The sequence below is a fragment of the Copadichromis virginalis genome, linkage group LG12, assembly GCF_057382275.1.
Source record: "Copadichromis virginalis isolate Kocher_CV1m ecotype Utaka linkage group LG12, C_Virginalis_male_GT1.1, whole genome shotgun sequence".
NCBI lineage: Eukaryota > Metazoa > Chordata > Actinopteri > Cichliformes > Cichlidae > Copadichromis > Copadichromis virginalis.
This window is the reverse complement of record NC_140629.1, coordinates 17,423,920-17,437,518: the sequence shown is the minus strand read 5'-3', so window position 1 is coordinate 17,437,518 and position 13,599 is coordinate 17,423,920. Positions and strand designations below refer to the sequence as shown.

The 13,599-nt window shown below is 40.6% G+C and overlaps 1 protein-coding gene across 1 annotated transcript; it reads left to right on the top strand.

Annotated features, from left to right (window-relative positions):
* The first annotated feature begins 602 nt into the window (after positions 1 to 602).
* On the top strand, positions 603 to 10,489 carry slc25a37 (solute carrier family 25 member 37). Its single transcript, XM_085475080.1, has 4 exons — positions 603 to 955; positions 6,762 to 6,990; positions 7,341 to 7,397; positions 7,824 to 10,489. The coding sequence occupies exons 1-4, from the start codon at positions 761 to 763 to the stop codon at positions 8,357 to 8,359; spliced, it is 1,017 nt and encodes a 338-aa protein (XP_085331206.1). The 5' UTR covers positions 603 to 760; the 3' UTR covers positions 8,360 to 10,489.
* Positions 10,490 to 13,599: the final 3,110 nt, after the last annotated feature.

Genomic DNA, 13,599 nt, shown 5'->3' with positions numbered 1-13,599 from the left:
GCACTACATTACAATAGTGCCGCTAAAGCAGCAGCTAAGATATCACTTAAGATAAAAACAAAAAAGATGTGCACTTCTGTGTTTCTTTTGCTGAATAACTACAGATGTCGCCCTTCTTTTGCTTCTCCAGTTGTGTTTCAGAGCTGTAATTGCGAGTTATGTAACATGCACAGTTCAAATAATTAGTAAAATATAAAGAAGAGTTATTTCTTAAATGAGCGTTCATTTCATATTTATGTGGCATTTCCTGGAAGGATAAGTGATCCTGTTTGTGTACTAAAGTCGGTTTTTCAAGTACTACGTGATAGCGCCATATGCGGTGTAGAGAGACCACGACTTTTAGATAACTTCCCTTTGACATAAGACGATTTCCCTCATGGTTATTGCACATATGCTGCCTGATAGGTAAGCCACACCTACTTATCTAGTCAAGCTGGACTATGAGATTGCACTTTTGTCAAACCCATTCAAAAACGGAGAAGGAAATCCAGCATGGATGGACAACTTGTAACAGTGGGGCTGTTGAGTGTGAGAAGAATCTGGCATGGAAAGTTTTCATTGGTCGCCTAAAGCAAAGATCCCGCCCGAACATTAACGACATGAAACGCGAGTGGTCCATATTAATACAACCACGCCCTCGGTCGTTACGTCACATGGGCGCTGGAACTCCAGTAGTGATGATGTTGTGGTTATCCATGCCGCCGTTACCTCTCTTGAGTGTTGTCTGGTAAGGGAGAGCTTCTGGTAGAGCTCCCCACGCATGGAGTTGTGCTCGGACCGTGTGGTGGCAACGCTGGATATGTCGCAGAACAAAAGCAAAGACGAGGAGCCTTTCAACAGTGACGGGGACTACGAGAGCTTGCCACCTCATGTCTCCGTGACGACCCACATGACAGCGGGAGCAGTGGCTGGCATACTGGAGCACACAGTGATGTACCCCGTGGACTCTGTCAAGGTAACTCACCGCGAAGCACAAGTTCACACTTGCTTCGCCGCCACAGATCATTCACCAACAAGCTCCAGAGCAGCGCTAACTGTCCCGACTGTCTACCATAGCTCGCTAACGAGCGCTAGCTATAAAATCTCCGGGCTGCCCATCCTCGGTTAGCCTTGGTGTTAGCCTTCGTGGTACGAGCTGGCTGAACAAACTAGTTTCACAGGCTCGTATGAAGTAAATCAGAGTAAAGAAATATGATAGTTAAACCAATCAAGTACAAACAGTTTCGTTTCTTTTTTTCTTTTCTTTTCTTTTCTTTTTCTTTTTTTGCTTCCTGCTCGATACAACGATTAACTTGCTAACATGTGAAGCTTCCTCAACGCCCGGTGTAACCTTAATTCATAAGAGGCACATATTAGCAAGGTTAAAGCAAAGTTCAGAATCACGGTTTTATTTTCAGCCAGTGAAGCAAGTTAGGTATTCCCACAGTCGTTGTAGGCAAAGTAAAGGTCAGGTCTGAAGTGTGGTTACATCACATATCAGACTTTTTCCAATATTTAAGGCAAGATTTATAAACACCTTTCTGTAAGTTATTACTCTGTAGTGCACTTAAAAGCACACTTGTGGTCCCACACACCCTGCCACCCCGACTAGATGATATCACTAATTAATAAAGGCTAACAGAGTCCTACCAAACTGTGTTTGATAATGTGGTTATTATTGTACTGCAGTCTACATAGAGCTTCAAAGTGCATATACACTCGTTATATACAGTGTGTGTGGCAGTAAACAGGTGTTATGTACAAATCTAACCCACTGTTTGGTTTGTGACCTTCGCTGGGTCGTGATGACCCTTCTACCAGGTTAAAGCTGTTGGTCTAACAAAAAAGCTGGTCTGTGTTCTTCAGACTCGTTGAAGCAGCTGTAGTTGTCTCTGCTTGTTTAAGGGAAACAAACACACTACACGATAGATGCAAATTTATTAGTTTATATATTTTGTAAGTCAGTACAAGAATAATAATGACATTGGCTTATAATTTGGCACAATTTTCGAAACTGTGAATGCTCCCAGTTATTTTCTCTGTTTTCAAATATGAGTATTTGATGTGTTTGCTACTTTTTGTTAAATGTGGGCTGCTGTTCAGACAGAACATTTTAACACAGCGTGTGATCTTGGTTTCTCACATCATTACAGGCATCACCATCTATTAGCACAGGAAGAAAATAATGAACACAATATACATTTCATACAGCAGTTACACTCCATTAGAATGAGAAAGCCCATGTTTGATCTTGACTGCTATTTATATAATACTACTACTACTAATAATAATACTAATACCAATAATAACTAGTAATGACAAATGGCAAGCCAAGAACATTTTATTTGCCTTTTATTTTTTAGCTTTGTGTAAAACTGATCTAGTGTAGGCAAAAGGTGAACGTGAAGCAATAAAGGATTAAATTACTGACTCTTTGGAACAATAATGAGTACAGATTATTTAGTTTCATCTAAACACAATGACAGTAAGTCATGAGTAGGAATGACTGGATTTTTAATTGTCTAACCTGTTTTGGTTGTACACTTGATAGTTACCAGACAAGTTTATAAAGAGAGGAACGTCATTTCTCCCTCCCATTAATGCCATGTTGAAACTAACACCTAAAGGTAAGTGTTCAGTAACATAATGAAATGAGGGTCCAGTTTTGTTAAAAAAAACTTGCATCTGTAAAGTAAATAGTAAACTGGGCGGTTTAGGTGTGGTGAACTTTGTTCCTTTCATTCCTCTCTAAATCCTGCTCACCAGTTATTTTCTAACAGAGTGGCATTGTATTGATGGTGCTTTATTTTGTAGTGCTGCAGTCTCCTAACAATAATTTTGATTCGGCACAGACAGCTTGATTAGCATAATCCATAAAAGACACTCGATCCTCTTTCCCCACAGTGTGATAGTCTTGACATATTTCCACACTGACCTGTAGGCCCTTTGTTGCACAAGCCTTGTTGCTGCTTCCTCTTGACTTTTCAAAGTTTTCATAAGCGCAAAGAGCTGTGGATGCACTTGCTCGGTCCAGGCTTTATACAGTTTTGAAATTTTCCATTTTAACCCATTTACGTTTTCCACATTACACAAAAAAGACAGATGAGATTTTAAGAGATTGGATTCAGAGCACACTGTACTTTATTTCTAGTTAACAAACTCAAATTAGGAAGCTGTGTGGTATGTTTCACATAGGTTTTGAAATGCGAGTTGCAGAATGACCGACTTGGTGTTATTTTGAATTTCAAGCCTGGCGAATCAGGCTGACAATCCACTCACTGTATGTTTCAGTCTTCCAGTAAAACATGAGACTCATCTGGGAATCAGGGAGGGGCTTCTGTTACTGCTAGGAGGGGTGTCTTATCTTTGTTGCACACATTCGGAATCAGCCTCACACAGCAAAGGGTGTGTGTGTGTGCAGTTGCGTTTCTCAAGTGTTGATTAGTAAACGGCCACAGAATCACAACAGACAAAGCTAAACTAAAAGACAGGACAGTGTAAGCCATCAATGGTCATGTTTTCTTTCAGCACATCATAAAGGCCGCATCGATATTTGCTTCTGGGGATTGTTGTATTACATCAGCTGACCATAGTAAAAGATATATATAAGACCATGAACCACCTATTTTTTTTATTTATTTATTTTTTACTAGTACCTGAAAACACCATTATAATATAATCTGCTTTAAAAAATCATCTCCACTGTTGGACAGTTTTTTTTTTTTTTTTGTTTGTTTTTTTGTTTTTGTTTTAATAGATTTACTGTTCAGTAATGTAATTCCCGGAACAAGTAAAAGTACAAATGTGTTCACGCTAGATGTCCTTCTTTTTTTTTTTTTTTTTTTTTTTTAAATGACATCAGAAACAGCAGTATGCGACATTACGTGATGGCAGAGCTTCAGTTCATCCTTTGTCTTTTTTTTTTTTTTTTTTTTTTAATAAATAGGACAGGGGGAATGAATGAGAGAAAGAGGGGGAGAGAAAGAAAGAAAACCAAAGGGGAGAAGAGACGGTGAGAAGGGGGGGGAAGAGAGAGAAAAAAAAAAAAAAAAAAGAACTCCTGGGTCACCTGTATGGAGAAAAAACAAAAAAACAAAAAAACAAAAAAAAAAAAACAAACAGAGGAGACAGCAAACAACAAAGAGCAACATAATAATAGAGAAAACAAAGCACCATCACAATAAACTAGCTAGCCATAGATATCAATATTTACTAAATAATAAACGATATTGTGCAGCACGCAAGATAGACAGCGCACAGTGTGCTTTGAGGCAGCAGCCAAGAAAGCTTTAGTCCGCGTCTGTGAATACCCATGTGTGCATACCTGTGTGGATCAGCATGCTTGCATTCCAAAGGTTTCTCCATGTAATGATCTGCTAGGTAGTGTGGGGGGGCCACAGCCCCGTCCTCCAGGGTGTGAAGCAGGTATGGAGGAGATCAAAACTCCAGACATCCAGAGGCCCCCAGAACACAAGAGACCATGGAAGACCAACAGAGGGGCAGCCGCGCCACTGTTCCAGTAAGAGCTGAGGAGAGTCCCAGATGAGGGCTCGCCCAGCAGCCGCGGAGCAGAAGTCAGGGGGAGTTGCAGTGACGCGCCCGTGAGCTCCGCCGGCCCCCAGCTGCGCCTGAGTGACCGAGCCCCAGGCCGAGAGGCCGGGGGCACCCCACCTCCAAAGGGGCCCGAGCGAGCCCCAGGCCCCAGGCCCCGACAAGCGGCCGCCAAGGAGTGAGCCGGTGTGTACCCGGACGCCCACCCCCAGACACAAAGAACCACCAACACACCGACACCTGAGGGAGTCCGCCACCGGCAGGGGAAGTGGTGGTGGGTGGAGATAGGCCTCCAAACCTTGGAGGGCCTGAGGTGTCCCCAGAGAGGTGGCGTCTGATACCCAACCTGACATATAGACACAGACATACAGGCACACACAGACACAAACATCCATTCCCACCCTCATGCTCTCATATGCACTCACTCCACACTCAACCAACGTGGAGACAGACATAAAGAGACGCTGTACACACAATCACACTCCCCAAGCGTACTCTACAAACCGGGTCTAGGTACCCTTGTCCCTGGAGGGGGGAATTGCACCCAGACCCAGGTGGTGTTACCCTTTTCCCTGCGGTGGGGAGAGGCAGACCACCCCGACTCCGCAGCAGCAGGGAGGCCCCACACCCCAGACCGCAGTCGGACGGCCAACTCCTCCTACTAGCCCTCCCGCTCCAGCAGGCCGCAGAGAATGGGGGTGGGAGAAGACTCCAAACCTCCCTCCACCCGCTCATTGTAGTGTTGATGCATATGTGTTCTAAGGTGCAATTAATGTTGGACAGTTTTTGCATTTAGTCTCATTTTGAGTTCATAGCTGCAGATCTTTCTTATCCATACATTTTACACCATGGGCCACATGCAGCCCACTTTGATCTTAAGTGGGTGAGACCAGTGAAACTCCACTTTGTGTCAGTGTAAAGACATTTAACTAAACATGTAATCCCTGATGTCTTTATATCAGTGCAGTTTCATCAAAATTTGTATTTTTTTAATGTGATATATATGTAAAATAAGTGAAAAACATCTGTTTTAATACTTTCCTGTAGTCATAATAATGTACTTTTATTTCTATGGTAGAACATTTCTGTAGTAAATGTAGTAGATACTTGAAAAACTGAGGTCTTTATCAATTGAAAAAGTTGTAAAACTTAAGAAAATACAGTAAAATGTACAACACACACACACAAACACACACTTCTTAAAGCCATCCAGTGGGCCAGATTGGAGTCTTTGCCAGGCCAATTATGACCTCCAGACCTTATGTTTGACAACCCTGCTTTTTAAGCTTCTTACTACACAGGCACTGAGTGTGATGCATTATTAGTATTGGAAGGTTAAATAGTGTTATTCCCCAGTTTTCATTTCACAGTTTCAATTCTAAATACAAATTCCCGGGCTGGTTTAAAATCCCTTATTTATAATGTTTCCTAGCATGATGCTGAACCTTAGTCAGTTAATTTCCAGAATTGATCTCTTGGATTTGGTTACAGCAGAAAAGAGTTATGTGTTGCACTTCAGATGTTTTTATCATGTATTCAAAAAGTTACCACAAAAATCTAAAACATTTGCTGCTTGTGGTTATTGTGTACCCAGCATTATTTAATGTTCAGAAGAAGTTGGGGGTTTAAAACAAGACCAATTAAATTACCTCGCAGTTCCTCTCCTGATGGTGTGTGACTAACCATTCATATCAGTTCCTCTGTTTTAAGCAGACAGTTTTGTCTTCTTGTGTGTAAATGCAGTGGAACAAGCTTAAACGTAAATTGCACTGCCAAGTTTTATATGCCCAAAGTTCCCAAATCTGTGTCCTGCGGAAATGTAATTGATATTTTATTGTCAACCCAAAGGAAGGAAACACAGGGGAACATGCTGAGGAAGATAGACTTGGCCTATCTCCTGAGCCAGCCCTAGATCGCCCCGCAAATACAAACATGCTTTGTGTTGTCCAGAGAACTTGGCATGATGGAGTAAAACAAAGAGCTGCCACAGCCTCCTACGCCAGCCTGGGAGAGATAGAAATCACTCAGACTCAGGCTGTGACACTGCCAGAAGCACTTACTGTCAGAAAAATATAACACTTACAAGGACAAATATGCCCAATAGCAATGATTTGGCTTATATCAGGTGCTGATTTTAAGGCCACACTTGTGCGTTCATACCAAGACCTCAGTTGGATAATGTAACTGTTGTGCTGGAATAAATGATAAGCGATCTTTATTATTTTCTTCAGACAAGGATGCAGAGCCTGCAACCGGACCCAAATGCACAGTACAAGAGTGTGTACGAGGCTCTGAAAAGGATCATCCGGACTGAGGGGATCTTCAGGCCGCTGAGAGGTCTCAACATCACTATGATTGGAGCGGGGCCTGCCCATGCACTCTACTTTGCCTGCTACGAACGAATGAAACGCTCACTGAGCGACGTCATTCAGAGCGGCGGCAACAGCCATTTAGCCAATGGTACGAGTTTCTGCATCTCAACACAAACCACTTGACTATCTACACTGACTGCTTTTACCGTAGACTAAGCATCACAAGACTTGGAGGAGCTGAGTTAGGAGAAGTCATATCCTGTTTACAGTGGCTGGGACAAATCCCAATCGCAAACACGAGAAATCCAAACAGCGTGTGTTATGATTGGGATATGCCATTTAAGCCAGTGTCTTTTTTTAGTAAGAATGGTAATCCAGCACAGCCTTTACTAAAATGCCAAAAATAAGGGTGATATTAGTCATAAACTAATATGGGGATGTCTTCTTTTTATTACTGCTTCAGATATTTGACGTGTCAACGTGTGTTTGTTTGAATAGGTGTGGCTGGTAGTGTGGCAACTGTTCTTCACGATGCAGTCATGAATCCAGCTGAAGGTAAGAACTGAGAACATTTCCTAACAAGGTACTTCTTTGCCTTTTAACAGTGTTGGTATTTTGTCCTTTGTCACTAATCCTTCTAATAAGAGTTATCTGTGTATGAATGCACTTTTTCCCTCTGTCCCGCTCAGCTTAGCTGTTGTACAAAGTGCACCTGAAAATTTACTTTAGCAAATGCACTGAATGAATTTTAATACGCAGATTAAAGTAGTGTGTGCTTTTTATTTCTCTCTAAGTAAAGTTTTCTCAGACTTGCACCGCATTCCTGCTTAAAATTAGAGCTCTTAAAAAAAAGAAGGGCTAATAAATCACTTTATGGTTGTTGTTGTTTTTTTACCTTTTTTATCAGAGATATTGTGTGCAAAGCATGAAATTATATAGAATACATGCAATCAAACACACTAACACCCTTCCTGTTTCCAGTGATAAAGCAGAGGATGCAAATGTACAACTCTCCGTATCGAGGACTTTGGGACTGCATCCGAACTGTAACATATACTGAAGGCGTTGGAGCCTTCTACCGCAGCTACAGCACACAACTGACCATGAACATCCCCTTCCAGGCTGTTCACTTTATCACCTACGAACTGATGCAGGAGCAGTTAAACCCTCACAGACATTACCACCCCGGTAGCCACATATTGTCAGGCGCAGCAGCAGGAGCCGTTTCCGCAGCAATTACTACTCCGCTCGATGTCTGCAAAACACTGCTCAACACACAAGAGAACATAGCGCTCAGCTCCATGAATGTCAGCGGTCACTTGACCGGTATGGCGAACGCTTTCAGGACGGTGTACCAGCTCGGTGGTCTGTCAGCCTTCTTCAAAGGGGTCCAAGCTCGGGTTATATACCAGATGCCCTCCACCGCCATCGCCTGGTCGGTGTATGAATTCTTTAAGTACTTCCTGACAAAGCAGCAGCTGCCTCAGGAGCATGAGGCGGGACCTCGCCCTCTCTAACAGAAAGTGCGTTTGAGCAGCACACAGGTGGGCTGATGACAGAAAACTCCGACATGAAGGTGTAAGAGGTCTTGGTTTTTTTCCACATGCTGCTGATGAAATAACATGAGTCATTTTCGCACAAGGAAGAATGGTGGGGGTGTGGCAGAGAGAGAAACACTCCTAACAGTGTGTTATTTTTCAGTTAATAATGTTCCACAACCATGATATGCAACAAAGATCACTATATATATATATATATATATATATATATATATATATGGATGGATGGATGGATACTTGTAGAAGAGGTGATATTGTTCTTCCTCCAGTACACAAACTCACCAACCCCAGCTTTTCCAAACTCTCCCATGTTGTTTGTTGTTTCTGTTTCTTAATATTGGAACTCTATATTTATTTTCTTAACATGTGTGTATGTGGGTGCGTTTGCACAGAACCATCACAGCACATTCTTTATTTGCACGTCTCTGCTGATGGGACAGCTACACGTTCCAAGTGCCTTATAAGCATATAAAACCCTGCTTAACCCTTTTTCCTTTTCTGTTCTCGACATAGGAAATCTTCCCATATTTACATTTTCTTTGGTCCAAGTTGCATCATGAAAAGCACACAATTCTGTTAGAATGAATTATGAATGAATACAGGCTCTTTGTATTGGCATCAGTCACATCTGTTAAACGCACACATAAATCTGCATCAATTCTCCTGATTGTTTTGGGGTTTTTTGTATTTTTTATTTTTTTTTTAAATTAAATACTAAATACTTTCTTCCTGCCCCCTGAGAGATCCCGTTTCTCTCTCGGCATGAAGGTGTGTAGGCCGTAGCGGTCCAGCTTTTTGCCTGCACAGAACTGCAGTGCATCTGAATCACGCACAATTTAAAGATCGTTCGCTGTTACTGAAGACAGGCAGCTTGTTTATGTGTATTCAAAACACGAATACACAGCGGTGACTATTTCCGAGAAGCCTCTCTGTTAGCCTGGTGTGATGTTCAGCTTTCGTGTGAATCGTGCTGACCGTGAAGATTAAAGCTGTACATTGTATGTAAAATGCTTTTTTATTTTTATCTTCGGCTTTAGCCGAACACGCACACCCCCTGTGATGCAAAGTGCAACGTGATGACTTGACGTCAGACGTACACTTTGTTACCATGAGGTCAGTAAAAACTTGATCGCATCAGTAAGGGTAAGCAGGCATTGTTATTTCTTTTATTTTCACTCATCCTGTTGTAGTTAAACGTTTCCTGTGTGCTCTCTGCTCTTTTCAGCCTATTGTCATTTTGCCAGACCTTGATGTTATCCAGAAAGCAGTCAGATGTATTTATTTTGAATTAAGGAGGATATTTTTCTTACTCTGGAAAAGTTTGACGCATTCTCGTTGATCTCGCAGCCCCTTCAGCCACCGATTCCTCACATTTGTACAGTCGGGTAAATGATACTAAACCAAAGACAACCTATGCATTCTACTTTTAATCTGCACGATGTTGCGTGCCTGCCTGCGGTGGATTTTTATTCCACTTTTTGCGATGTAGTTTTCACTCAGTAGTGTTAAGATTTACAGTCACATCTTCAAGTTTGGAGCTCAGTGATGTTCTGAGCAAACGCCATTGGACTTTTATTTTTTGTTGTTGTTCTTTTGAATGTCATAAAAAAAAGTTTGAATTAATCTTGAAAAACTACAGTGCAACCTAATTTTTTACATAGTGATATGGTTGACTTGGAATAGACTACATAAACTATTCATATTGAATTGTTTTCACATGGATGGATAACATGTTTCAATATAAAAGTAGATTGATGTTTCAGTCTGTTGCACACATTGTGTCTTTTTTTTATTTTATTATTATTTTTTTTAGTTGGATCCGCTGAGGAAAATCTCAGATTTTGAGGTATCTGTTAATAACTGAGATATAAAAGTAGTGTCAAAAGTATTTTGAAACAGAAAAGCTGATGTTCTATGTGGGAATTTGAATAATGTAAATATTTTTATGATCTTTACACGCAAAAGTGAGTGTCATCTCCAGTGACAGGAATGCTTGAAAGTTTGACCCTGCAAATACAAAATGATTGTGATAATGCTGCTACAGTATGCAACACTGGAGCTGAAATAAACATGTAAGTGAGAAATGGCGCCCTTTTGTGTTTGATTTTTCTGGAGTATTTGTGTTGGGAATGAGTGTTGCAGATTGGGGAAGATGTTTGTTCTGTTTCATAGAACAACAGCAAAAGGTTTTATAGTGGAGTTTGATTTAAAGTAGCATATTTTACAGTCCTGATATATCATAGTTCTATTTGAAAAGCAAACACGGCGAAAAACCTTTTTACTACTGTTTGTGTGAACCAGCCCTTTAACTTGTAAGAGTAATACAGTTTCGGTAGAGGGCGCTGTTACATAAAGGTTGACATAACAGGCACGCCAATCAGTGATGTTGACTTGCTGTCAAAGTGTTGGTATCTCTTATTTAATAGTTACAAGGAAGATTACTTATTATTATTGTAGAGCATTAAAATAGCAGTAAGGGGCTGACAGCTCACACAGGAAACACGGGATCTAGTTTTCAGGCAGTTACTGCAAAAGATTGTCATCCAAATAATAATATTTAAACAAAAAAGTCATATGCTTACATTTAAATTACATTACTTTTGAGCCTTTACTTTTGTTGAATTAAAGCTGAAATTTTACACTGATTATTTGATCTTAAGTCCCTACACTGGTTTACAAAGGCAACATTTTTGTTTTTTTAATTGTCCTTGTAGAGTACTTCCTGATCTAACTGTATATCAACAGTGCTTTAAAAATGGTCTAGAGCAGAGGCTTTACAAATGTCCTTCATATTTTAGAACTGGTAAGATTTGCTGTGGCATCAGTTTGGTCAGTTAAATGACTAAAAAATCAGTCCCAAAAACTTAAAGTAGTCCTGTTCTTAAAAATTGAACAGTGAAAACGCAATGCTGTGAAAGCCTACTCCCTCTCTCTTTGTTTCCCTCTCTTACATATTTCAAATCAAACAAATTTTAATATTAGACAAAGATAACCCAAGTAAATACAAAATGCAGTTTTTATATACTTTTTTATTTATTAAGGGGGAAAAAAATATGCAAACCTACCTGACTCTTTGCGAAAAAGTCACTATTTTTTGAAAAGCTAAGTTCACTTGCCACACACAGGCCTGATTAATGGCAGACATGCTTAACCAAGAAAACACTTAAATAAAAGCTGTCTGACAAAGTAAAGCAGGCTAAAAGACCTCAAAAAGCAACACATTATGACACAGCTGAGAAACAAATTTGACATCTATCAGTCTGGAAAGGATTATAAAACTATTTCTAGTTTCTGCAGTGAACCACAGTGAGAGCCATTATACAGAAATGGAGAAAGCTTGGAAAAGCAGTGAACCAAAATTACTCCAAGAGCACATCAACACCTCATCCAGGAGGTCACAAAAGTACCCAGAGCAACATTAAAGAATCACATTCTTCACGTCTCAGTTAACGTCAGAGTTCATGATTGAACAATAAGAGAGAGACCGAGCATGGTACTCATCCATGGGTACCATGATGAAAACCACTGCTGTCCCAAAAGAACACAAAGGCTCGTCTCACATTTACCAAAAAACATCTTGACAATCCCCAAGACATCTGGGAAAATATTCTGTGAACTGACAAGAAAAAATTAAGTATGAGTTCTGCTACATCTGGTTTAATGCTGACAGCATTTCATAAAAACAACATCATACCAACAGTCAAACACGGTGGTGATAGTGTGACTGTGGCTGCTTTGCTGCTTCGATCCTTTCTATGTGGACTTTTCATTCTTCCCCCGTCTGTGTGGGTTCACCCCAAGCACTCCACATTCCTCCCACAGTCCAAAGACATGCACTTAGTGGGGTTAGGTAAATTCATTATTATAAATTGCCCATAGGTGTGAATGTGAATAGTATCTCTCTGTGTTGAAAATTAAAGGATGGATCTGAACCATTCAAGTGTGACAAACGTGCAAAAGAAAAAGTAATCAGGAAGGAGTGGGGCAAATACTTCTCACATTATTGTTTTCTACACAAGAATTAAGATTTCATACAATAGTGTGCACTAAGTTCACAAACACAATCTGAGTTTACAGAAACCATTTTACCAAGCTGTTTATATAAGGACCTGTAACGCTCTAAGAGCTTGAAAAAGAAGGCCACTGGAAGTCTCTCTGATGACAGATGAAATGTCTTCAAAAAACTTAAATAAGTCCAGTCCACTTCTTTTTAACCTTCTAAGACTACCATGACCTGATAACTGAGAACCTACACGGTCAACCTGAAATGCCTGCTTCTCAAACTAAAGGCTTTGATGTACAGTTGCTCTCTGTGGCCTCCCCCTTCTGCTGTGGTTAGAGCCAATTTGTGCTATTTACATAATAGCACAAAAACATTTTAGGAAACTCAGGAAAAAAATCCAAAAAAGGTGGCAGGTACCATGAGGTTTAGAGTCGGGGGTTAGGATGTAACCGTGGCTAGGTTTAAGGTTACTAGGGTACAGTTAGGGTTATGGGGTTAGATTGAGGAGATAGAGCCCGTCGCACCCGAAGGAGGAACAGGAAGTGCACGGGGCATCAACCCCGCATCCTTTTCCAAATTGAGGTCAGTCCCTAGGTAAGAATGAATGTCTTTTATTTTCAGTGTTGTCCTTTTTTGTGTCCGAGAATTCCCAGGGTTATGGGGTTAGAGTCAGGGTTTAGTGCATTGTGTGATGTTGTTTCCATATTGCAACTATGTGACTGGTATACTTTCAATGTTGAACTTGGATCAGTATTAATTATGATGATTGTATCTGTTTTGATGTCCACAAAGGCTGATGGACCAGACACTCCTGTAGTGGCTTCTTTAATCAGCAAAACAAATTTAAGTCACGCTAGCATCAGTGGAAACTTCCATTAAGTAACTCAGTGTGCCACTGGACAAGGGGAGCGATTGTTTTTGATTGTTTTATTGGCCTTAATCACCGACTGTCATTAAGAACACCGATGATTGACTGAGTGTTTTTATTATTTTTAAATGAAAACAGGGAATTTGTAGTGACCCCAAACATTTGAGCATCAGTGTACTTAATTTCTTTTCATTGACCTCATGTTGGTTCCACTAATCTTCTTGGTAATTCTATTATTTTATTTCCAGCATTGGTTCAAAGGTGAATATGATATTTCAGATGTGTGTCCTGCCCATGATTCACTGTTTGCTGACAAAAAAATAAATC